This window comes from Passer montanus, unplaced genomic scaffold, assembly GCF_014805655.1.
Source record: "Passer montanus isolate IOZ18808 unplaced genomic scaffold, ASM1480565v1 scaffold37, whole genome shotgun sequence".
Lineage (NCBI taxonomy): Eukaryota > Metazoa > Chordata > Aves > Passeriformes > Passeridae > Passer > Passer montanus.
Window position 1 is genome coordinate 4,444,027 of NW_024368485.1, and position 25,899 is coordinate 4,469,925.

The following is a 25,899-nucleotide window of genomic DNA, read 5'->3' on the forward strand; positions in this document are numbered from 1 at the left end:
AAATATAAAATACATGGTGTAAAATACCTACAGGGATATTATTTTACAAGTTTTTTAACACAAATACTATGGGAACAATTAGAATCTATTCTGATGTCAGTGTTACAGACAGAACCAGAGCTTTTTTAATTAAAAAAAGATTAAAAACCTCAGTAACAGGCCAGACTAATTAAGGAAAAAGCTGAACTCCAAGATGCAATGATATTAACAAATCAAGCTCTCAGTGCAAATAAGTCCAAGACCATGGTAACTGTCCTCCTGGATATGGATCCATGCAACCACCTCCAATCCACCCCAAAAAAATGCTTTCATGTACAAAAAAAGGGGGACTTACAGATTTCTCTGTTCCACACAGTCCAGCAGCATGTTGACCAAATTTTCATAGTTCCTGAGAGAAAGAGAGGGAGTTATCAACCACATGGTACTGAGAGATCCATTGAAAAACAGAGGAAAAGTTCCTCAACAAAAGGTGTGTGAAGGTGAAAAGGAAGAGGCAAAGAGGAGATGGAAGTGTAGAGAGAAGATGCAGTCCTTGGACATTCTGGATTTTTCAGTTCAGCCACTTTGGATTATGACATTTAATGTGCAGTTGAAGGAAGCTGAACTCACCTCAGAGCTTCAGCATTCTTCTCCTTCTGTCGCTGAATTCCCAACTGAATTTCCTCTGATCCCAGAGCTGGGAACTCTGAACTTGGTTGTCCTGATTTCTGCAGCAGAACAGCCACCTCCATGCACTTCTCTGGAACCTGTTGATGGACAGTGCAAAAATTTGGGACTTGACCTTCCAAGTTTTTAATGTCTCTGCTTTGGAACCAGCAGAGTAGAGAATTTCCTTGTCCATACAGACAAGCCTGAACACAAGGAATTGGTCACTCACTGCAAAATCCAGCCCAATGGTTTCATACTGCCGATGGATTTTCTCTGCCAGGTCATCAAAGAGTCTGACTATGGAGGGCTTTTCCAAGGACATGGCTTTGCTAAGCCCAGAAGAGACAATTGCTGGCCACGTCTGTGCTATACAATCCCAGTCGTGCAGGTTGGCCAAGCACACCCCGCTGTGGTTCCCAAGCAGACAATATAAGGCACCCTGTGGGATGGAGGATGGGGTTGGGGAAGGTTAAACTCGGCTCATCCGCGATACCGACACACGCACGCACCCACACAGGATAAAAACCCAGCTGCAGCTACCAAATCATTAAAATGCCCATAAACATTCAGCCTCACAGGGCAAAATCTTCAGTAATTTGACAGAGTTCTCTTCATTTAATGAGACTGGAAGCCCTGCCAATTAATTTATCCACAGATTGGATGCCTGATTTCTCAATTATGTTAGAGGAGATGATTCACAACTGCTTCACCTTGACTACAGCTTCTCAATTTCCATTCCATAACTTAAAAATAGGTGCTAGCTCACATTTTGGTAATACCTGAGCACACAGGGAACATATTTAAACACAGTATTTCTCTTGAAAATAGATCTAATACAAATAATTCCTTCCGCCAGTCATGCCTACTAGCCATGAAAATAACAGTCATGCTGATAAACAAGCAAATTCCACTTTCTCCATTAAAAATTCTCATCTAAACACTTTCAAAAGACAGCCACAGAACCAAGTTAATGAGGCAGTACTTTAAATTGCTTCTGAGTGACATCTTGCCGGTCGGGACGCAGGAATTCCAGAACTAGGGGAATGATATCTCTGCAACAGAAATTGTAGGTTCCCAGAGCTGTGAAGAATGCTTGCTGAGCTTTACTTCTGACCTGAAACAAAAAAAAATTATTAAATAAAAGTGACACCCTCATCCATTTGGGTTATTTATGCATAAAGTTTTTATCATGTATTTGTGCACAGAAACAAAATTATTTGTTGAAGGTTGTAAACACCCCACCCTGTTTATAAAATCCTACTTCTTGTTTCTGGCATTTACATGAGAACAGCTACAAAGTTATAGAAGATTCTTTATGTTGCCAGAAATGAGGTGTTTTGAAGCACATTTGAAAAGCAAACAGCCAGAACGAAAGATTTAGGATGTACAATCACTTGAAGAGACCAACAAAATACTCCATAAATTTAGAAGGGGCTCAGTTTACTCAGTTTAAAAGGGGCTGCTCCTCACCTGCCCATAGGAACTTGTGGACAAACACAGAAGATCCCTGATCATCTCCTGGTGGGAAGTTTTGTATTCGCAGCCTTCCATCGTCAGAGTTCTCAGCTGAGTACATGGGAAGCACAAAGAAAGGACAGATTGTTTCTACATTTCACACATAGAAGAACACCACTGCAGGAATATTGTTATGATGACATTTAGCTAACTGTGCAAAGCAGCTTTTCAAGCAAATTAGTGGGGATTGAAGGGGAAGAATTACCTCATGCTGCAGCATAACCCTGTCGATCAGCAAGGCTCTGATGTGCTGTTTCTTTCCTTGAAGCTGTAAAAAAAGGCATCCTTTGGGTTAGATTTCAGTATCAGATCTGCAAAGCAGGAACCAAAGCTTCACAAAGCCAAGTCACTGACCCTGTTCTCCATTGATTTTTTCACTAGATTGAAGCTTTTCCATCGTGAATCAAACTCATGCTTGTGAGACCCTTGGAACTGCAAAACGTCACTGATAATCTGTGGAAAGATAAAGAGGATAAGAGTGATTGTTTTGCAAAACAAGTCCTCTGGCCTTAAGTCTTACAAATGTAAAGCATACCTTTATTATGAGAAACAAAGACTTGGTATCATCTTCTGAATTATCAAGAATGTAACCTACAATTGGGAGAAATGAAATGTATAATCAGACAGGAAAAGAGCTTTAAAAATCAGCAATGATTTTGTTTCTGCAAAGCTTAACTTTCAGAACTACAGGCAAAGTAAACAAATACAGTTTCCTCATCTATAAAATCATACTGAAGTATGACACAGTTGGTTTTAGTTACAGGAGTGGCCAAACTTACGCAGCAATTTCCTTGTAACCCTTGCAATTGTTTCTCTGTAATTCTCCCTGGATAAATCTAAAAGAAAACAAAACATTTTCTGTTAATCATACAACAGCATAAAAAGCAATTTATTATAGAAAGCCAGAGCAGACTATCCAGAACTGGCAGTATGAACTATTATAAGAATAACTATTTGTTACATCTAAGGACATGGCAGAGTTGGTCACAAAAAATCCATTTCTATGAAGAGAAGAATCAAAATCATGGTCTCCAAAAGAACCCACTGTTTTTACAAAACAACAACAACAACAAACAAAAAACCAAACCTAAACCAAACAAAGAAAACCCCCCCCAAAAACTCCAAACAAACAAAAAACAACCAAAAAAAAGCCTATCTGAACAGACAGGGATCTACTCACCATATTCAACACCAGTGTACAGCTTTGTCTCTTCTAAAGACACCAGACTTGGGACCCTGCAGGAAAATTAATTATTACTACACATTACACAAATAATGAGGTATGTGCACTGCACTGGCATTTAATTAATTTTAACAAGTTAAATGTCATGGCTGTAGCACACTGACTTCTAGATTTAGTAATAGTGTGTCTTAGTTCTCACATTTATAAATTAACCATTTAATGGCTAATTTAATGGGATAATTTAATTAAATGAACCATTTAATGGTCTGACCCTTTGGGTCAGACTTTGTCAGAGGCAGGGACACCATAAAGACACCTTGAACTCAGAATTTTCATGTCCCAGTTAACAGAACCTCATCAGTTCTATTAAACAGGCAGGAATTTGGTCTCTGTCAAGTGAACACACTCATTGAAACACACTCCCTGTTGTAGGGAAGGACAGGAGAGTTGGAGTCCTTTTCTGGCAAGTGAATTTTTTCTATCTTGGTATTTACTATGAGTGTTCCCTAAAAGCAAACTTCTAGCAGCAGTTGTGTGATAACAGCAATAAGAAAGCACTAAAACCCAGCATGAAGGAACGTAATCACTGAAAATATTTGGGATACAAAATAAATGTTACTTACAGATGAGCCACCTTTTCTCCTTTGAGAGGAGGCAGAATGTTCCCAGAGCCAATCAGGCAGTTGTGCACAATGGCAAGACACTGCTGCACATCATCTCTTAAACAATGAGGAAAACCTGGTTACTTATCTGTTAATTGCTTGAAAATACACAAATGACAAATCACATATTTTTTGTGAAGTTATATGGAAGGTTTTTCTTTAGTTGCATCAGCTCTAAACACAGGAGGAAGCACTGAAGAAATCAAACCAGGCTTTTTTGAGACAACCTAATTTGTTTACAAACCCCAATATTTAATTTCATTTTCTGGAAAACATGGGAGGTTTTATATTTCAAAACTGTGCAGGTAAGATAAACTAATGTGAAAATTGCTTTGAAGAATTTTATCTAAATCTCAGATAAAACCTATGAAATAACCCTTACCCCAAAGGCCAAGACAATTCCTTCTGTCTATGGGGAGGATGAGGGAATACTTTAGAGTGAATATTTTACAGTCTGAAGATAAATTAAAATGCAAAATGTGAACAATTTCTTTCCTGTGTTACTTTAAGGAAATCTTGATGCTATCTCAGCTGAAGTAGGAGCTTTGGAAATCTTAAAATAACATCAAAGTGCAACATTATAGTATTTTCCTCTTAATTTTGTACTGCCCGTGTGACTGGCAAGAACTACTAGGAAGGGATACATGCACCTTTCTCCATCCTACCTGGACATTTCCAGCTCTCCAAGTGCATAGAGCTCCAGCCTGGTGAGCTCAGGCTGCAGGAATGTATCCAGCAAATAAAAAGCAAAGTTTATTTCCTCAGATGAAGGAACATGCCACTGGATGTCCAAGTTCCACAGGTCACCTGGCTTACCCCAGTCCTGCAGCAAATAAAGATGTTTCTTATTAATCAAGCTACTTGAATTGTGTTTTTATAAAAACAGCATTTAATATTATTAAAAAAAACCTCCAACATATGGGAACTAGCTACTGCTATAAAGTAAAGTAGTTATCCTGACAAGTCTAGGAAAAACACCATTACCACAAAATCAAACAGAAATCCCAATCCATGTATGTCTAGACATACCTAGAAAATAACACATCTCTGAAAGGACTAAAAGGAAAAGGACTGCACTGGTCTAATTGAAATACAACTTGATCATTCCTTTGACTGGATATAAATTCAGACACATTCTTAAGTACAACTCAGACTTTTCATACTCCCATAGAGAACAGCAAAATCATTGTGAACTTTTTCAGTTTCAAAGGAGGAATTTAAAATTATTGTGTGCTTGTCATTTTTTCTGGGGTTTGTTGATTTGTTTGTTTTGTTGGGGGTTTTTGGTGCTTGGCATTTAGGATATTTTTGCTTGTTTTTAAATTATTAACTGGCCCAAATGGATGTCCCCATCAGTTACAAAACTGGACTAGCTTTCAGTAACAAGAGATTATCTGCAATTGGGAATTATGTAAAAACACTTTTCAGCAAAATGCAGTTGTATATTGAAACAGGCCAGCTGAAAATTGCTGCCTTTAAACTGGAATATTGATAAATTGACCTCAAAGTCTTAACAGCAGACCAGCACATGACTTCTGACAGTTTCAGTAACTTTTAATATTGCCATTTCTGCTTTCATTTTATCTCAAGCTCATGGTAGAATCATTATTTGTCATTCTGCTGACCTGTAAAACACCACATCTCCTTGCTGTGTATTAACTTATTGTAGTCATGCAATCATAGCAAAACACACGTCACAAACCACTAGTAAGTCATAGAAACTACTCAAAACTATAAAACTACTCATAGAACAGTCAGCATTCATTTTTTGCTACCAATATACTTTAAATCAATTCTCATTTGCTCTCTGTGTCAAAGCCCAAAGCATCACTTCCCATTGCTGCTACCATCATCCAGAAATCTCCAAATAAAACCATAGAGCATATCACTGCTTTTAAATAAAACAAACCAACAAAAAGTCAAATCCTCTAATCCTAAATAAATGAAAATCCTTGCCTTGATAGGAAAGTATTCAGAAAGAGGCTTGTCAAAGCCACCTGGCACACTGCAGTACTCTGTGGGGTAGATAAGTGTAGCAGAACGAAGAAGATGGTGCAGTAGGTTACAAGACAGAATGTAACCCTGCTTACAGGTTAAGTGTAGGGTGCGCTGCAGTATCTTCCCAAACTGCTCCCTGTACTGTAGCAGCTTCTTGCCATCCACTCGAGTGATCTGGGGGCACAGAGAGACATTGCAAACATCAGTCTGCTCCTGCAGGGCTGGACAGGGTCATCCTGCAGAGCCCAGCTGGGCCAGGCTCCATTCTGCAGCTCCCACAGCTGCTGGGAAGGTTGCAGTGATGCCATCTGCTTGACCTCATGCTGAATTTTCTAGCAATACTTCTGTATTTTCTTAAATTCATTTTAAAATGTTTCTATTTACCAAAAAGCTTCTTATGTTTCTCCCTGCATTGAACCCTGTTCTTTCACTCCCCCTCAATAATTGCTTTAATTTCATCCCACATGCAACACTGTGTTTATTTGCTTCAAACAACAGCCACTCATGTTGCATTCAAAGTTAGATAAAAACCAGAAGCTCTCCAGTGCCAATTACACAACATTTACATTGCTTTAATAGAAGTTTATTTTTTTTCCTTTCAGGGTCAGGATTAAGCAGGATGCAGTGACACACAACCATGGGAAGAACATTTTTGGGAATACCTCTGATAAAAGCTGAAGATTCCAGAGCAGCTCCTTATCTAGTTCTTCATCATGTAACACATCATCATCTAGAGGAACAAGGGATAAGCACTGCTGTCACCACACTGCAGCCAAGTTTTCCAAACAAGCTGCACCAGAATCCAGATGCTTCCATCCCAAAACCTGACTCCCAACCCTCCAACTCACACTGCACCCATGTCCAGCTGGAAGTCACCTTAGCTGATGTACCATCCTGAAATTGAGGAATGTCTGGAGATATTTCAAACTGCCATATTTTTAAGGAATAAAAGGTCTTGCAGCAGGACAGATTTTGGCCTTGAAATTACACAATTGTCACTTTGGGTTTTTTAGAGAGAATAATGGATTTGACCATTGCTGAAATGAACTTGTGGAAAACATCCAGAAGTTTTAGATATTCTTTTCATGCTTAATAAAAATCAACCCAAAAGCAAGCCATTAACACTGGAAATGTTAGAAACTTACTGCCTGTGAGGTGAGTTATGACGTTGCAGCAATGTGGTACAAAAAGCTTCAAGGACTCCTCGGGGCGGCACTGCAAACAGCATCACAAAAAGTCCATTTTAAAACAAAACATCTGAGGCAATTCAGCACACACACTGATAAACATCTAAGACTAGATTGCATCCCAACTCCAATTCAACCAACAGTCAGCCTGACTTCATGATTCTCAGTCAATAAAACCTAAATTTAACATAAATGCAAGATAAATACCTTAAGAATTAACCTCCTGAAATACTGCTATATGCAACAAGCCAATTTTAGTAATATTAAGAGCCATCTGTACTGACATGAAAAAAATACAGGTATTACACAGGAAAAATCAGCAGCATTAGCTATTTTTTCTTAAAGAGGGAGTGAAGTTAAGAGGATTTTCTCTCACTTTTACTGCAGCTCGGCACATATCGGCAACCATTCGACCAGCAACTCTTGTCTCAAATATATTTGAAACAGCAAAGTTGAAAACCTTCTCCAAGGCAACCTGAGGACAAAAAGATGGAGGTTGCTTTTTAAAAAAGCCAAACAAATTAGGTATTCCAAAATGTTTGATGTTACAAAGAAGGCACTACCTCTACACAGCCCTGCGCTCTTTTAAACCAAAACCCCAAAATTCACACAGAAAAAAACCATCAGAATAGAGAGCCAGAGAAAGCAGCTCTGTGGAAAGCCTGAAATGTTCCCTTTGGGAAGAGAGGAGGTGGCTAACTCTTGATGACTAATACAAATTTAGGATAATTCTGAAAAACTACACAGAAAATATTTTCCAGGAATAAGCCACAGGCTGATGACAGAAAAACTTATTTCACATGTCACAATGAAGGAAAGCCAAGGCATCCCTTAGTTAACAAATAAATAGGGAATTAAGGAGCAACTATTTAACTATTTTTAAAGCAGATTATTTCCATCCAACACCTTGCAAGGCAAGCTCAACGACACACAATGTAGATTCCATGAATACTTTAATAATGGATAAATAAGAAAATACAAATTAAATACTTAATAACAATGAAGAATTAATGCAAGACTTGCATTTACCAAAAGATTCCAAACAAAAATCATACCCAATGTTCAAAATGTACAAAACCTGGCATCTCCAAATATATATTCATTTAAATAGAAATATGGTAACCCAAACTACAGGGAAAGAAGCTGTCCATGTAATAACCCGGATTCTCCACCCTCTCCCTCTGAGTTATTTTAATCCATGTAATTTTTCTGATCTCATTAACCACACAGCTCCTTGAACAGCCTCTTTGGCCCAGCTGAAGAAGTGGCAGGGAGGGGGAGAGAAAAGGAAAGCAGGGGTTTCCTTTTCTGGGGTGGGTCAGCATTATTAAGACAGGAAAATGCACAACCTAAACTGTTACAGGGATAAAATAAACTGTTGGAATGATTTCTTTTTGTGTTTATCATTGGTTTGCAGGAGAGCTGTGTAGGGATGTAGATAAAATAATAACCAAACTGACATGAATTCAAGCTGCCCCCTCAGCCCTTTTCTTGGTTAAATGTGGAAGTTCACATTCACAAAGGAAGGAAGGATTTGAATGCACCAGTTGCTGTCAACCAAAATTAAGTTTCCTAAAAGAGATTAAAAGCTCGTGTTCTACATACCTTAAAGATATCCTTTGAACATTGGGTAAGGATTGTACTGAAAGTAGAAGAGAGACCCAGTTCCACCAGACTCTCCAAATGAGTCATTTTCTCTGTTTCAGTCTCCTCTCTGGTTTGTTCTAATGTGCTGCTCTCTATAAGTCCAAAACATCTACAGAAATAAACCCAGTAAGGGCAGGGTTAGTAAGTGAAACTGGAAAGTTTTATAGAGTTCTTCATGCAAAGCTTTCCCCTAGCCTCAGCACACTCACCTATCCATAAACTGCAGCACAAAATCCTCAAATTCAGCAGATGCAGAGCACAATTCTCTCTCCACCTACAGTTTTCCAACACAAAAGAAACACACGAGGTTGGCTTTTATTAAGCAAACAAAGTTTATTTCCTATATTAACTACTTCCAATGTCCAAGTGAGAACATCCTCCAGTGCATTTCCCACCACACAGACTCAAGTGCTCCATGAAACAGTTATTACAGGTTCCTGACACTGTCCTGTCCCAATTTCCTGGCCTGGATGTGTATCCAAATAACCTCTCTGGAGAAATCAGGTCTGCCTCCATGGATACAACCTTTGGCCTCACCACTGATCCTCCTTTGCAGCAGGAGGTCAGTGAGTGCCAGGGTGCTGCCAGACCTGCTCTCCTGGCAGAGATTTACATTAAATATTCACTGAACAAACTCCTCTTTGTTTTTGAGTGCTGCAGCTCTGGAGCAATGAAATTCACCTTTTAATTTGGGCAGCCTGCAGCTCTCTGAGCTACAAAGTGTTCCAGCAGCAAACAGGTGGGTGATAGGGGAATAAAACTCACTGTCTAATGCTGTTACTATCTCCTGACTGGAACAGATTAACAAATATCTGGAGGGAGAGCAATAGGACCTCAATCAGGGAAGGGAAACAGGACTGTAAGGAGGAGCAGTGGTTTCTTTAGGAAGAAAACAGCCCTGAAAAATGAAGGAAAAAACCCATCTAATGCACTATTTAAAATAACTACAGAGTCAAACATCCTCCTCAAGCTCCAGGTTAAATGACACCACACAGGGATATGAGCAATTTTAGTTTTGACACAGAAACATTAAATTGCCTGAATTCAACATTCTCTACAACAAGCTGTGACTAAGAACCAATTGCTAAAGCCTATCTGCACACTGGTATCAGCTCCACTGATAGAAACAAACAGCATTCATATCTTTGCATATACTTTGCATAAAAAAATTAAATTGAAAGCTAAGCTACAGCTTTGTTTTTATACCAACCCAGCACTCTTACCTCTGAAAGATCATCTCTTTCTTGCAATACAGATGAACAATCTACTAAAGGCACCAGAGTAGAAAATGTTGCAATGAACTGGAATGTAATCTGTTGGAGGTACAAACAGCTCTTTAATGACTGTTATTGTATCTACAATCTACAATTAAGGTATAGGATCATTCTTTAGGATCCAAATTATACTAAAAAAAGCAAATGAATCCAGAACTCAATTCTTCCACCCTAAAATTTCAACAGCTATTTCAGATTTCACATTTTTTACAGGCAGCACTGTAAAAAGTCTCAGTTTTTTAAAGAACACAGCCATTATTCTTTGCTGAACTTGAAAGGTACAAACCCCCAATATTTATACTGTTTTAAGCCAATTAATACGAATTTCTGAAAACATGGACTTTTATAACTTAATATATATTTCACATATAAAAGTTAACAGGCAGCACTGTAAAAACAGCCTCAATTTTTTAAGGAACACAGCCATTATTCTTTGCTGAACTTGAAAGGTACAAACCCCCAATATTTATACTGTTTTAAGCCAATTAATACGAATTTCTGAAAACATGGACTTTTATAACTTAATATAATGAAAACCTAGTGATAAAGGGCTTCCTTTTGTTATTTTAAGAGTAGGAATATTTGCTAGGAGCTGTGGAGCAGCTATTTAATCCTGTTGTTCAGAACAGCTCAAAAAGTCAGTACAATACTTATCACAACTATTTTGCCCTGTTAAATGAGCCAAAGATGCCTGTAATATTAAATTTTTAGGAATAAAATTGTGCAGGAAAGAAAAAGGCTGATACATTCTGGACATGGGAATTACCTGCTTTCAGAGAAATATCAAAATATTTCTATTGGCTGGTTATCTTCTAAAAAAAAGGCAGTATCTGTACACTCACCATGCACTTGCTGAAGTCATTTGGGTCCACCCCAGGCAAGGCTCTCATCAGCAGAGGTAGCATGTGTGTGGGACCCTCAGGGAACCACCTCCCCCCGGACACCAGGCTGCGAGCCACGCCAATGACACAGCTCAGGGTGGCTGTGAGCTGATGAGGCTCCGTCAGGGTCTCAAGTGCAGGATATGTTCTGTAATAAAATGGGAGGCAGGCAGATTAGCAACAGTAATGTTTCTAAAGCCTTCAAAGAAAAGAGAAGTGGGCTGCACATGGCATTTTCTGCATTAAAGACAAAAAAAATTAATGTTTCTAAAATTCTTTTCTTATAATTTTCCGAAAGATTTCATATTGTTTTGTTACAATGCTCCTTCCACTGGATCAGTGCTATCCACCACTGGTTCAGGATTAAAGACCATCTGAGCAGCTGCAGCACAGGAATTAAGAATTGCATCCAAAGCTACCATGATTTCCCTGTTTGGACTTGGCAGCAATGCCAGCTCTAAGGTTCTTGTGACAAACATGAAAACGTGCCTTGGCTGCCTCCAAACAGAGAGGAGACCTCTTACTTCATGTTACATTAAAGTCCAGACCTCTTTATCAAAACCTGGGAAGTCACTGTGATTTTAAACCCTTTTTTTTTCCAACACTTAAAACTTTTTAAGCAAACTGCATAACAACACTTCCTGCTGTTGCCAACAGCCTCCAGTTCAGACAGGAGTCACAGTGCTCTGCCCTACGTCACCCAGAGCACAGCTCACCCAAATCATCTGGAACTGCAGCCAAGGCAAACATTCCAGGGATGGTTTGAACTACAGAGAAGAAGCTGGGTCTGCTCTCAAAACAGAAAGGGCAGTCCTACCCAGCACTGCTGCTCTGCTTGCAACTGCTGGGCTTGGGATGTTTTGCAGAAGAGTGGATTTACCAAGGTTTTGCAAACAGCTGAGTCAGGGAGGCGTGGAACACGGGAAGGGCTCTTCAATCAAACTCATTCCTCTGCTGTTTGGTTAAAGTACAAAAGGCTGCACAGGGATCACAGACAGGGAGTAGGAGGAAAGCTTTCAGTGGAGCAGGAAGGAGCACCATTTTTCTTTGGAAATTTCAGGCCTCAAGGCATTAGAAATAGTACACACCAAGTATTTCACCAGGGCACACGGTCTGGCAATTACAAAGTCAGCAACGCCAGTGATTTTAAACAACTTGTAACATGCTCTGAACCAAACAGAAATATAAAATATATCCTTATTGCTACACAACCATCCCATGTATCTGGAACCCAGCAGGTGGCTATGAAACAAGGATGCAAAGTTGCTTTTTCAACTGATCCACCCACTATGTGATACAAAATGCTCCCAGAAATGCAAGCCACCTGAGGACTGCCTATGGTAAAGCACACGAGCTGTCAACAGCTCCCAGAACTATGCCACTAGCCAGGTGTTTAAAAAAAAGAAACCCAACAAACAACAAAACAAATGAAATTAATTTTAAAAATTGAGTTGTCCCTTGCTCCCATTCTGAGGTGATTGCTCAGGAGGGTGTATCAGCAGCTTCTCTCACTGCAGGCATTCATTCACAGCAAGCAATTCATTTATTATTTACTGTGACTGCTTTTCCTATTCACATCTTGGGAAGGGCACACGGATGCTGCAATGCTCCTCCAAAACTTACTTCTCAAGTACAGGTGGAATTACTAATTCAGGACGCATCAGTGCAAGGTTCTGCAGGGCTTGGGCAGCCTCCAGGCTTCCAGTTTTGCTGAACATTGCCAGGAGAACAGGCTGGATGATGCACTGCACGAAGTCTGTCACGTCCTGGTCCGTGAGTTTGTGGCTCTCAGGGACAGGAGTTAACCAGGTCACCTTCTTGTAGCGCTCGCGGTGCAGCCTCCTCACCACCCCACTGGGCAACCTCTGCAGCAGCTTCATCAGTTTGTTCTGGGAACAAAGCAGAAATGCTGGGCAGTGCCTTGGCAGCAGCACAACCTGAGCTGCTCAGGGCACAACAAAAAATGAGCCAGGCAAAGTCTTGGAATTACACAACCACAATAAGGGAGCACTCAGAAGGGCTCTGAAATATGATGTTCATAATTTGGAGCTAAACTTCATTTCCCAGAATATCAGTAACTGTGCTGCCAGCACTGTGCCTTATGATTTAAAAAGTAATAGAAATCACATAATTATACAGTCAAGAATCAAGACTATTTACGTAATTAGGACATCTTTGGGAGCATTCTCTGCACATTCACATGTAAGCAAATAGCCTGTTCAAGAACAAGCCAGCTCCCTTGGCAATGCTGTGACCAGCCTTGTGGTTTTAACCTCTATTTTCCACCAGGTATCACAGGGACATTCTTGCATTCTTTAACAGAAGATTCCTCTAGTTACACCATCAAAAATTGTGTTTCAAACTAGACAATGCATTAAAAATCCTTTTTGCTTTGTATAATAGAATCACAGAATGGTTTGGGTTGGAAGGGACCTCAAAGCTCACCCAGTTCCAACCCCCTGCCATGGGCAGGGACACCTCCCACTAGACCAAGTTGCCCCAAGGCCCATCCCAGATTTTCATAACTTGAAGGCAGTAGGTCAGTAAGAAAAAGCAACATTACACAGGTAATACTGATGGTGTGTGTGAGCCTCATTTCAAGTGCCAAAAAAAATTATTTTTCCTGGCTATATCCAAATTAGATGTCTTGTTTTGGACCCCTGCACTGGCATGAGAATAGGAGTATGGTTTGAATGACAGTGCAATCATGGATCTTGATAATCCAAAGCTCCAAGCACCACACATCAACAGAGAATCTGGAGCACAGAGGGCTGGCAGGTTGAAATCCCAGCCAAAGTTCTTGTCTTGCCACCCAAACCCCTTGACTCACCAGCCAGCGCCCGTTATTTGAGGGATGGTAAAAAGAGGCAATGCTATTGAACAAGCCAGACAAGTGCTTCTGCACCAGCTTACTTGGTCCACCCTGAAACAAATAAACCACAGAATTTTATCACACAGATCAAGGTAAAATTAACAGGTAACAGCAGCATGAGGCACAGGAGTGTTCTCCCCACAGCAAGACTTCAAAGCAGCAAATCACATCCCACCCTCAGCTCAGCACTAAGAGCAAATTCTCTCCATCCCATCTGCTGAGGTTCACACTAAAACAGGTGCCTGTTCCTTTCCCAAATGCCACAGGCAGCAGCTGTGACACAAACCTTTCCAGCCCCATTCCACAATGACAGTGGAACAATGGACTTGACACTATAATTTGGGGAAAAAATCCCAAAACCACACTTCTGCAGTGAGCTCAGCAGAACAAATATTCATCTTAAATATGTATTTAAAGCTTTGCATTAATTTTTGTTTCATTTTATGAAGTAGTTACTCACCATCATGGCTGTGATCCACATGACTGCATGTCCTACATCATAAGCATTTGTTAAGAATCTTGGAACAACAACCTGATTGCTTCCCACTGGCAGATTTAAACTCCTTAAAATCCTTGTAAAAATCTGACAGGAAGAAAAACACACATTGGCATAAATTAATTTTCAAGTCCAAAGGTGTTTTAAAGAACCAAACCCACCAAGCAAGAAAAGCAAGGCATATCATGAAAAGAGCACTGTTACCTTTGGTACATATGGATCCCAGTCTATGTACCCAATGTTGTCAGTGGCCAAGCGAGCAAAAAGATTGACTAGATGCTGAAAATAACCAGAAAAAAAGGGAATATTCATTAGAATGTATTGAGAACAGAAGATGCACAGCCCTCCAGCTACATCACATACACAAGATAAAAGTTACCAATGGCACTGAAAGCTCTTGGGAAGGGAGATTTCACTCCATCAGAAACACCAAGACATGTTTCACTGGCCTGAAATAGCATTTATACAGAGACATGGAAGAAAATTCCACCAACTCATCCATCTAGCTTTTCCCAATATTTAGCTGTTTAGGACAATTAGTTCCTGCAGGATCCATCCTACTCAGTGTGTGCTGCTGGCTGCCACATTTGTGTGCTTTGGTTTAAACCCATCAGTGGCTTGTAAAGGTCACAGGCATCAGCTGTCAGCTGGGAGAGCAGCCTGTGACTGCCCATGAAGAATTAGACACTCCATCACCAGAAGACAGCCCCAGGAGTCAAAAAGGGAACTGGAAGATGTCCTCAGGAAAGACAGTTGTCAGGACTGAACCAAAAAAATAGGAGATGAAGTCTCACTCTTGTATCCTGATGATAAAAAGCACATCATCCACCATCTTTGCTTTTAAGAGCTTCTCCAAATCAGGAAAGACCCACCAGGCCCTCAATACATCTATCAGTATTTTGAAGCAATTACAAAGCCAAAGGGAAGGGCCTTAAATAATCCTGCCTAATTCTGAGACAGATAGCCCAGAGGAACAGGTCACCTCTTGGGCTGAAGGACGTGACAGCTTTGGAAAACCCCCAAGTTCAATCCAGGACATCAGACACAGCCTGAAGACAAGGGTTACATTTTCTGTAATGATCTGCCTTTTTCATTTGGTATGAGGAAATACACATGGAAAAAAATTCCTTACACACAAGGAATTGATTCCACAGCTCCCCTTCAAACAGCAAGTCTAACTCCTGCCAAAGCAAGCTGAGGAAAAGCTTGCAGCATACAGAGGCTTAAACTGGATTGCAGAGTCAGAACCCATGTGTCTAATTATCTGCATCCCAACCTGATGGAATGAACTTGACTTTAGGACATGGACATGACAGAAAAGCAAACAAAAAGCTAAAGCTTTGGGGGTAAAAAGCAAGCAAACTGTCAGAATACAGTGGAAGAGGAAAAAAATATCAGAGATAACTTGTGAAAGGATGCTGATGATTATTTATTACACAGTTTGACAGAAACAAACTAAATCATGATGTCCAAGTGCAGTCTGCCACAGTTCTGTCAGAAGGAATAGACAGAATTATGGTTTTTTGGGAGGGAGAAAGCCATCAGAAAAGTGCAAAAGTGAACACAGAATCTCAAAAGCAGCTTTGGCATCAGCAGTGTTTGAATCTGGAGAACTGCCAAGGGCTGGGCCTAGGGCTGCCTCTCTGGATTTGTGATGGAAGGCAGGAAGACCCATGGAATGCATGACCACAGTGGTTTGGAAATCAGCTTTCTCCTCAGACAGGGAGAAGCTCTCCCTGTGTATCCAGGCAGGAGATTAGTAAAAGGAGACAGATGGCCAATGAGCTTATGCTCATACTGAGCAGGGAAGGAAACTGGGGACAGGCCAAGTTTCACTGCAGCAAAGCCAAGGCACAGCTCAGCTGACACCAACAGCACCTGAGCTGCTGCTGGGGCTGCCTCCAGACAGAGTTTTTCATTTCCCAGCTTTGGATCTCCTCACATGAGGCACACAGCAGGGGCACACAGATACATGGCACCCTACTGCCTTGAAAGATACAGCCCAAGGGAATTTTTGGCCAAGGGGAGTGCAGGTTCTTTACTGTATCTCAAAGATGGCAGCAGCTCATTGCAGTGAAGGCAAAATATCACCACTCAAAATTAGGGACCACCCAAGATGTATTGAAAGACAGAACAGAAGTGTAGTTTCTAGAAATCACAACTGCACTTTGCATAATTCTAAGTATTAGCAGGCAGTCTGGAAAATGCCAGCATTCCCAAGGCTGGAATGAAAAGCTGCCTGAGCTGGTCATTAGACAATGCTCACCAAGCACAACTGCAGTCTCATTTATTTATACAGTAATTGCTTGATAACAATAATGAAATTATTGTCTCTGCTTTCTTGTACTAGTTAAAGCAGAAGGGAGAAAATCCATTAAATCACTGTTTGGCTTCAATTCCTTGCAAGCACATTGTAGGAATATTTAAATGAGGATTTCTTCCAATGTAGATGAAAAGCAAATACTTACCCCTTCCCACTGGGGAAGATTTTGAACCGACACCCAAAGGCCTATAAACTCATCAAACCAAAGCCTGAAAGAAAACAGAAGCAAAATAATTTTAACACTGAGAAAGACTGAATATTTATCCCTCACTTTGCCAGGTGATTGCAGGAATTCACCTGTCCCTCAATTCATTCTGCAAGAACAGGGATCAACATGGACACGCTTTTATCTATTTGCTGCTCACAGTGTATTTCCAAATCTGACTTTTAGTCCTTGCTTTTTTTCTTTATTTCTCCTCTGACTCTTTTTTGATTCCCCTTTCACACAACTGTCCCTCCAGGAGTTTCCTTATCTACCTCAGCTCTACCACCCCAACAGATAAAAACAAATGACACTTCATCTCCCTCTGCCTTGCAGAGTGAAATTTGTCCCTTCTGATCACAAGTGTCATTAGCTCCTTCTCTGAATTCACCTGAGGCCAAGGATGCAAACCCTCCACACCAGTCTCTGACTTAAATTCACCTTTACAAACTCCACTTAATTCAATTTAGATTGATTTGCTGTGTGCTTTATTCAGTAGGGAAGAGGGACTAAGCTTCCTGCAGGTTACTTTTACCAAAGAAGCAGGTTGACAGTATTCCTGTCTTGAACTCCTGCCAAAAATGCTGCTGAAAGCCACCAGTGACTCCAAATCATCCTGTAAAAGATGATTCCTTGCATTTGGAGCAGAGCACTCTTCAGGGACACCTACTTGAAACCCTTGTGGTGAAGTTCAGGGGGAAGGGTGGTGGGCAGGAAGAGCTCAAAGTAGGTGATGGCCTTCTGCATGGTGACATCAAAGGGACACATCAAAGGCCTCCACTCATCCAGCATTTCTGCAGTGGCATCTTCTGGGAAATACCTGAGAACAAGGACACCACTGAATACACACAGACTTGGCTTTAAACTTTGGCTCATTTCAACCATACTGAAAACCAGCTATTAATTTGTCATCAATGCTCACTTTAGAGTAAAACCATGTGCCCAGGGGTCACAGCCAGGCAGCCCTCACCTCCCAAAACCTCCACAAAACACAGGTAAATCAAGGACATTGTGGTGCATCATTTTAAGACCACCAACTAAAAAGATTCTTGTCTTGTTGAACCAGAGAAGAATCTGTACAATGCAAAACCATTTCACTGTGAAGGCTGGTCCAAATCAAACAGCTATTAGTCACTTTTGATGCAGCATAAAAAAAAAATCACTTCAGGCAGAAGGATCATTTATAGAAACATTACAGGAACGCTGGTGATTTAATTTCTTTTAAAACATACTAAGTATGCATGCAATGCAGTATTTAAAATGCATATTAGATAGATTTTTTTTATATACAACAAAATTATTGCTACATCAAGGCTGTTAAAAAGGAAAAATAAACCCTAGAAAAGTCTCTACTCTCCATCCTAAATTTTCAAACAGCAGCCTAGCAATGACAGGTAGGGTGGGGTCTTTCAAACACTTTTCCCCTCCTCAAATTAATAAAAAAGATACCAAAAAAAAAAAAAAAAAAGAAGAAAATCAAGAAAGAAACACTTACGGTCTGCAGCTCTTCACGAGTGTTTTCAGAACACTTTCTACAGAACTGAAATGAGAAGAGGAAATGTTAGGAATAATACACTACTAAATTTCAGAGACAGCATAAAATAAACAACCATTTGGTGACCTTTCCCTCCAGAGCTTAAGATAATGTTGATGCAATTAGATGTCTTCTTTGAACATGCATTAGCTACCTGCCTTCTCCACAGACCTAACTATAACAATTAAAATTGCTCTGCTCAACTCCTGGTCCTATTTTTTATATACCACTCTGGTATTTCCTGCATTTAAGTGAAGAATTACTGTCACTTCATGGAAGTGGCATCCTGCATTTTTTCCACAAACAACCAGCAAAGTGACTTCTGGGGAGATGAAAACATAGAAAAATGGGTTTGTGGAATTCATGAATATTTGTAAGATAAATAAAGGCAACTTTGTTGTTTTTAGGCTCCAAACACCATATTTGTCCTTTTCAATGTGGTTTTGGGCTTTGTCCAGTGGTTGTAAGAAGAAAGGAATTATCTGCAAATCAAGGGTTATTTCATTGGAGTCCCTCCCAAGTAAGAGCTGATTTTAAAAGTGCTTTTATTCACAGCAAGAACACTTGTTTGAGAAATCATTTCAACTCCTATTGTCACAGGATGCCATCAAACCTTTATAAAGACTGAATCTCAGAATAAACTCAAAGAATAAAAGGGAGGGGGAGCAGAGAGTGATCAACCAACGCAAGCACAAAGGTAGTAAATTGTCACGTTCTTCAAACCTTCCATTTATTACACAACCACCTCAAGACTAACTTGCACTTTTACCCAAAAACATTCCCTGAATGAAAAAAACATTCTGGCAGAACAGATTCTTACATTTTTTAGATATTCCTTCTCTAGAAATGGAAATACTGCACTCTCTCATTCACCATCCCAAAGGAACGTTAAAAAATGCTTTTCTGCTCAGAAAAAGATGATGCAAATACATCATCTTTAGAATTTCACCAAGAGCAATTAATTGTGACACACACAAATACTACTCAACATGTACTATTGTCTCTCCAGTCCTACATGAAGTAAATTGATCCCATACAGCCAAGAGAACTAAAAAATGAATAAATCACCAATTCCCTTCAACACTCAGTACAAGCCAGCAAAAGCCCACCCAGCCCTCAGAGCACTGCTTCAGTCAAACAGTGCCCTGGAAGATGCAAAATTATGTATATTTTATGCAACAGTGCCAAAGGCAACTCAGGACCTCTCCCAGAAAGAAAATTTTTAGTTAACTCCTCCTCAAATGTGGAGAAGAAAGGCCAACAAGTCATTAAACAAAAAATAAAACCAAACTCTGCAGGAAGCTCAGGAAGATCCTGGGTTCAAGTGAATATTGTCCTTGAAGGAGTTAGAAAAAAGATAACAGTTGTTCCAAGAGCAGATAAATAAAGCATGAACCAGCACATTCCTTAAGAGCATTAAAAATTCACATGATAAATGTTTGGGTGACAAAAACAAACAAGTTCTCCCCAGACTATCATTCCACTCAAGTCAGCTCTCACTAAGGAAAACCTGAAGGACAGGAATTTTAACAAACACTGAGGGCAGAGATCAACAAATTTTTAAAATTAACGAGTTTTAAGTCAGATCTCAGCATTTGTTAGTGTGAGGGAGCGAAGGAGAAAGATTGGGATGTTCTCTCCTCTCTTCTGTTTACAAATTTAGGAAGGCAGAAAACAAAAAGCAAAAGCAAGACAATTTTTACCCAAGGGACTTCCATCCAAGAGTGTTCAAGTACAGCCCAGCTACAGGAGACATCCTGGAATATTCCCATGAGGGGACTGTTAGCCAAGGACAGGACAATGCAGCTGGGGAGGTACATTAAGGAACACCCAACACCACTTTCAACACCTATCACTCTTATCTTTTTTGGCACTAAAGGATTATTTTCTTCTTTTGGAAAGGGTATGATGATACTGATTTGCAAATTGGTTTTATTTTTCCTCCCTGCATTTACACAGAGAAACGTTTCAGTTAAAATGATTAACATGTAAACAGAGAGGTGACAATTACATTATCAAAAAGCAGTAAGACAAATTTCAGTTTTTCAAGCAAGGTCTGAAGGTAAAGTCTAGACCTGAAGTGGACACTCCACCACAGAGCTTAAATTAAGACAATGGAAAGAGCAACCAGCTACAGTTTCAAAATTATTTTAGTGATCTCCTAACTAGAGTGAGCCATCTCTCACTGGATTAGTACAACTAAGCCTTGTTTCTAAAAAAAACCCAAACAAAGCAAACCCCACTGCAATCCCACTGCCACTTGCACCAGTTTTCTGCATTTTTCATGCACCAAAACTCCCAATTACTGTTTCCCTACAAACATTCCCAGTGAACTCTTGACACAGCAGCTCTTCACAGCCCCAAGGTTGTTGCTGGGTGGATTTTCCAGAAGCCATTACCTCACTGCTAAAGCACTTTCCATGATTTCATTGGATTTAAGAGGAAGGTGCCTTCACTCCATGACATGCTCCTGCACCAGTGGTGATTTTATCCATAACCACACACAACAATTGCTCCAATGGAAAACCAAGCTCTCATTTAAACCCCTGAAATACATTTGCTGGTTAAATTAGTTAGAACAGAGCCCTGGAGAGCCACTCCACACACACTGCCTGGGTCCCCAATTAGCAAGGTTGACATCCAGTGCGACATTCTCATAACCAGTGGTGTCAGGTTAACATTGGCCTTCCAAATACAATTATTTATGCAGAGACTTCCACCTGTGTGACAGTGTTACAGTCCAACAGAACATGCAGAAGGGACATTGGCCAGAGCTCAACAGAAAAAAAAAAAAAAGAATCATTCTTACCACCTATGTAATACATTAAGCACAAATGTTTTAGGTGAAGACCAGCCTGGTCGATATGAACTGAATGTAAACAAAAATAAAATTCAATTAAAACAGGAGATAAATTAAACAGCTACAAATCAGCTTTTAAAACCTTGACTTCCACCAAAAAGGTACCCCTTGAAAAAGGATGAGCACTGTATGAGAAGGAATCGCACTGCATGGAGTGTCTGACATGGAATAAAGTTAATAAAATGGAATGCTTCAGTCAGATCATCACAACAGAAATCTTCCTTCCTGCTTAAACTCCTTTATCCTCCTGGAAAAGTTCCCTCCCCCCTACACAGTGAGCAGTTACTCAACACCATCCCCCCAGAGCAAGGTGTGCAGGTAGAAAAGTAAAAAAATAAAATAAACCAAGGAAGGCTCTGCTCTTTCACATTTTACCTACAATTACCAAAATAATTCAATTTAGCAAACTGATTTTTTTCAGCTACACAGCCACGAGAGAAATTCAGCCTGAAATGCTCCATATATTTCCTGCTCATGTTCCTTATCAGAAATAGGATCTTGCCCTCAGGAATCAGTGGCAGTGCTTCAGTATAATTCAGAAATTTATTTTTTTTAAAGCAAATGAAGCATTTTCACCTGCATTTCTTGACATAAAGTTTCAATTCAACCAAAGATAATGCATTATCCATGTGCTATCTTTTATAATTTGGAATTTATAGAGCAGGACCTTCTCTGACTGGGATAATTATGAAAATTTTAAGTCTGAAAATCTGACAGATGGAGAGGGATTGACAGCGCAAAGAAAGAAAAGAAAACAAGTCTTCATTTTTAAAATCAGCAGAACATGTCTAAAATTCTTAACTGGAGAAAAGAAATTATTTCTCCCTATCATGGCATCACTTTGAGTAAATATCTGTATTTCCTACAGAAAATATTTCAGTTTTCTTGGAGAGCAGACTGATTTATACCTGGATTACAGGACAAATACTGAAGGGCAGTACTATTTTTATATTTTTCCCCACAACTTTACTGTGTTATAGAAGAGAACAGCATACATTTAACTTAGTATCTGTGCTGGTTTTGGCTGGGGTAAGTTAATTTCCTTCACATTATTACCCATCTTTAGCTCAACCCACAAGTTTTCTCACTTTTTACCCTTCCAGTTCTCTCCCCAGTCCCACCAGGAAGGGCAGCATGCGAGGCTTAGTTGCCAGCTGGGGTTAAACCACAACAATACTGTTAAATATTTCATACTAAATTTATTAAACTGTGGGTTATCACCCTAAAATAAGTTGAGCAAGACCTCTGTTGCAGTGTATTTAAAAATTAATCACATTCATACAGAAAGAAACAGCATGACAAACACAAGCCACAGGCAGAAGGAGATACATGATTCAGTGCAGCCCTGCATACAATTATTGAAAGGTGCCTCATGAAAATAGAAACAGAATATTTCCCATGTATCGAATTCCAGATATTAAAAGCACATTACAAAGTACTTTAAAGCAGGTACTAATGGCCTATCAAATGTTTTAAAATGTGAACTTACTTGGGAAACCAATTTAATCCCAGATGTTCTGTTTTGGAGTACAATATCCTTTCCAACATTTCATAGAGTGGTCGCCATGGTAACTCTAAATCATCCCTGGAAAGCAGTTCCTTTTTCCTAATAGGAAACAAAACACCAAGCACTTCAGGATTCAACACTGCCATGGACATGCTGCACATGGGAATACCCCCATCCCTGCTCCAAATTTGGCACAAACTACAGGAAGGCCAGGCAAGGCCAGGCTGGCCACTGGCAGCCTTCAGCACAAGTGACACTGTCAAGATTTCCCCTGACTAAGTGAAATAAACATTATGGAGTCGTGAGCCAGTTTTCATCTTCTCCCCAGATGAGATTCAGCCTTACTTCTTGGCTCTCTGAGCTGTTTGGCTTTCCTGATTTAGGGAAAACTGGCATTCTTCCACTTTCAGTCCCACTCCTAAAGCTTTGAAAGGTGTTTGCACAAGAGAACCCTTTAACCAGCAGCACTGTGCAGGGCAGATGAGTGAAGTAACCTGTAAGAACTCTGCTACATGAAAGGTACAACATTGAGCAAGAGATCAACTGTTCTGAGACAGAAGTTTCCACAGTCAGCAGAAATCTCTACTCACTTCAACAGGTTGATCAGCAGGCGTGAAAATCCTTGCATCATGCTGATCTCCAGCTTTGGGATGGTCACCAACTCGTACAATAGTTTGATAAACAGCACGTGATCCTCCTTGCTGAATTTTCTGCCATACAGTCGGATGTATCTGCAAACCAAACCCAAGGGGAGTCAGCAATAGTTTAAAACATCCCATTTATCCAAAACTTGAGCCAGGATCCCTCTGGTTTGCTGTTTAGTGAAACTAAACTAAAACCTGGTTCTCAAGGCCAACAAGTAAGAACCTGAAGATACACACCAAAGGAAGATTTACAAGTGCAATTACAGGAAGAAAAAGAATGACCAAATAAAGTTTACAGCCCTCTAAGATTCTACACATACTGTAACCTCATGTACAGGACACAATCCAGAAGCTGAAAAAACAACCCAAAAAGTATCAAGACAAGCCCAAATCCAACAGCTTCCAGCAAGGATGAAAATTGATTTAGACACTGAGCTTTGCTGTGCTGTGTCCCACTGTCTCCAGCAAGGGTAGATAATCAGATTCACTCCAGAAGAAGTGTTTGCTCATTTTAAGTTGAGATTGAAAAAAAGAAACATGTTTCAAGTCTTGAAAGATATTCTGCACCAGAAAAACCTACACAAGGTGCTATCAGAGCATTTTAGGTGTGGCACAACTGCAAATTACTGTTCACTGGGAGGCAACTTCCCTTTTCATTACTGCTCTGACTATTCTTAAAGATGCATAAGAAAGCTGCTTTCCACTTCCCTTTTCCTGTCAAATTCAAGGGGGGATGATTACATTTGATGGGCAGTGTTTTCACTAATGTTCATTTCAACATGTGGTACTTACTTTAAACACAGAAGGAAACAAACAAGATACAGGATAACCCACTTTTCCACCACAGGAACCTAAATAATCTGGATTGGCCAGAGACACTACCTACCTACAGAATTACACCACCAAGAGCTGAACACCTACACTTTTCACATGCCTAAAAAAGACACGAAAAAGAATCCTCAGGGAAAGAAAAATGGGTGAAACACGTATGACTTCAAAAAAAAAAAAAAAAGAAGAAGAAGAAGAAACTGCAGAAGCCTGGAAAAGTTTTAACTACAAAGAAACACAAAGATCCAATTTATCTGCCACTATTGCTATATATAACTGAAAATAAAATGTTTGGCTGGTTCTCCTTCGTGACATTTGCTAACAACAGCTCTGCTACACAAAATGCTGTTTAATTAAGAAAGGAGTAAAGTACACAGAAACATGCTGAACACAAAGATGTCACTATGCCCAAGCAGCAGGACTTGATGCCAAATTGCTCCCATATTTTACAGCTTCTTTATGTAGGAGGGAGGCAGAGCTGAAAGGGGTCAATTATTTGTATTAATCCAGCTGAGCATTAAGGCAGTGTCAGAAAATAACTCCTTCTAGAAAGGGGTGTTCAGCCTTTTCCTCAAGATTAAACAAGAAAAATCTGTCAGAGGAGAACTGCAATATTTTCAGAATATCCCTTCAGAAGGGATGAAATATCACCATTACTAAATAAAAGAATATAGGCAGAACTTCATGAACCCTGAAGGGTGTCCAGGGGCTAATCACACAGATCATTTTCATCACAGAAATGGTGCCTCTTCAGGATAATTGGGTTACTGGGGAAAAAAAATTGCAGAACTAAATTATTGTAAAATAAAAGACTTCTGAAAGCAGATAATACTACATTGAGATGACATCTGAAATCTTAAATCCACTGCCTTTTTTATTCCTTTGAGGTTTTCTGAGTTCTTATCCTACAGAAAGGACAAAATCATTGCCCTTCATTGTTTAGCTACATTGAAAAAAAACCCAAAACCCAACAAATAAAACACACCCACACAACATGAAAAACATGATTAAGACATGAAAATTCTGTTTCCAACTCCAGCCTTTCTGTACAGAGCACAGGGTCTCTGGAGATTACAAAAAAAAAAAAAAAAAAAAAACCACAAGGCCAATTCCCCAGTCTCAGAGTGCTGGGTATCCAATCTCTCCCTCCAAAAGTACAATAGGTCTATTTTTAGGAAGTGTACTATCATATCATGTGGCCACCCTAAACTGCCCTAGAAAGTTGGCTGCCCTGCTACAGTTAAAAATTACCTCTCCTCCAGAAGCTGAACAGCACACTCCCCTAAATTCCTGGCTCTCCATCTGCATTTCCTAACACACAGAACAGGATCACGACTGGTTTAAAGCTCAGTTTTTGACAAATGATGTGAAAAGCAATGAATCACGCTCAGCAGGACTGCTTAAATCACATGTACGTGTACACAGCACACACATCCCTCACACAGCCAAAGAAAGCTTCTGTTTCCCTGATAAAGATGAGAGAAAGATGTCAAACAAGACTTTTAGGCAATAGTGATTAAAATACTTGGCAATGTCCCACGGAGACATTTCCATCCTCAGTGTAACTTTGTGTCCTGTCATTCCCCTTCCAAACAGTTGAGCTGCGTTTTTTCCACACCTTACAGGCAAGACAGTTGA

At 39.9% G+C, this 25,899-nt stretch overlaps 1 protein-coding gene across 2 annotated transcripts in view; it reads right to left on the reverse strand.

The window, feature by feature from the left end:
• PSME4 (proteasome activator subunit 4) overlaps positions 1 to 25,899 on the reverse strand; it is a 44,088-nt gene that overhangs the window by 14,453 nt on the left and 3,736 nt on the right. Inside the window, exons 2-31 of one of the 2 annotated variants that reach the window (XM_039717200.1) lie at positions 23,380 to 23,520; positions 22,772 to 22,888; positions 21,232 to 21,291; positions 18,384 to 18,428; positions 17,559 to 17,708; positions 16,832 to 16,895; positions 14,568 to 14,642; positions 14,328 to 14,450; positions 13,826 to 13,918; positions 12,619 to 12,884; positions 10,957 to 11,143; positions 10,064 to 10,153; positions 9,050 to 9,114; positions 8,799 to 8,949; positions 7,570 to 7,668; positions 7,152 to 7,221; positions 6,669 to 6,736; positions 5,965 to 6,180; positions 4,674 to 4,831; positions 3,970 to 4,065; positions 3,344 to 3,399; positions 2,943 to 2,999; positions 2,699 to 2,754; positions 2,518 to 2,616; positions 2,369 to 2,431; positions 2,119 to 2,214; positions 1,631 to 1,762; positions 878 to 1,087; positions 610 to 746; positions 335 to 388 (exon numbers count right to left, since the gene is read on the reverse strand). In XM_039717200.1, the coding sequence (XP_039573134.1) occupies positions 335 to 388; positions 610 to 746; positions 878 to 1,087; positions 1,631 to 1,762; positions 2,119 to 2,214; positions 2,369 to 2,431; positions 2,518 to 2,616; positions 2,699 to 2,754; positions 2,943 to 2,999; positions 3,344 to 3,399; positions 3,970 to 4,065; positions 4,674 to 4,831; positions 5,965 to 6,180; positions 6,669 to 6,736; positions 7,152 to 7,221; positions 7,570 to 7,668; positions 8,799 to 8,949; positions 9,050 to 9,114; positions 10,064 to 10,153; positions 10,957 to 11,143; positions 12,619 to 12,884; positions 13,826 to 13,918; positions 14,328 to 14,450; positions 14,568 to 14,642; positions 16,832 to 16,895; positions 17,559 to 17,708; positions 18,384 to 18,428; positions 21,232 to 21,291; positions 22,772 to 22,888; positions 23,380 to 23,520 (3,294 nt within the window). The remainder of the gene's footprint in view (positions 1 to 334; positions 389 to 609; positions 747 to 877; positions 1,088 to 1,630; positions 1,763 to 2,118; positions 2,215 to 2,368; positions 2,432 to 2,517; positions 2,617 to 2,698; positions 2,755 to 2,942; positions 3,000 to 3,343; positions 3,400 to 3,969; positions 4,066 to 4,673; positions 4,832 to 5,964; positions 6,181 to 6,668; positions 6,737 to 7,151; positions 7,222 to 7,569; positions 7,669 to 8,798; positions 8,950 to 9,049; positions 9,115 to 10,063; positions 10,154 to 10,956; positions 11,144 to 12,618; positions 12,885 to 13,825; positions 13,919 to 14,327; positions 14,451 to 14,567; positions 14,643 to 16,831; positions 16,896 to 17,558; positions 17,709 to 18,383; positions 18,429 to 21,231; positions 21,292 to 22,771; positions 22,889 to 23,379; positions 23,521 to 25,899) is intronic. The other variant, XM_039717201.1, reaches the window with a different exon arrangement.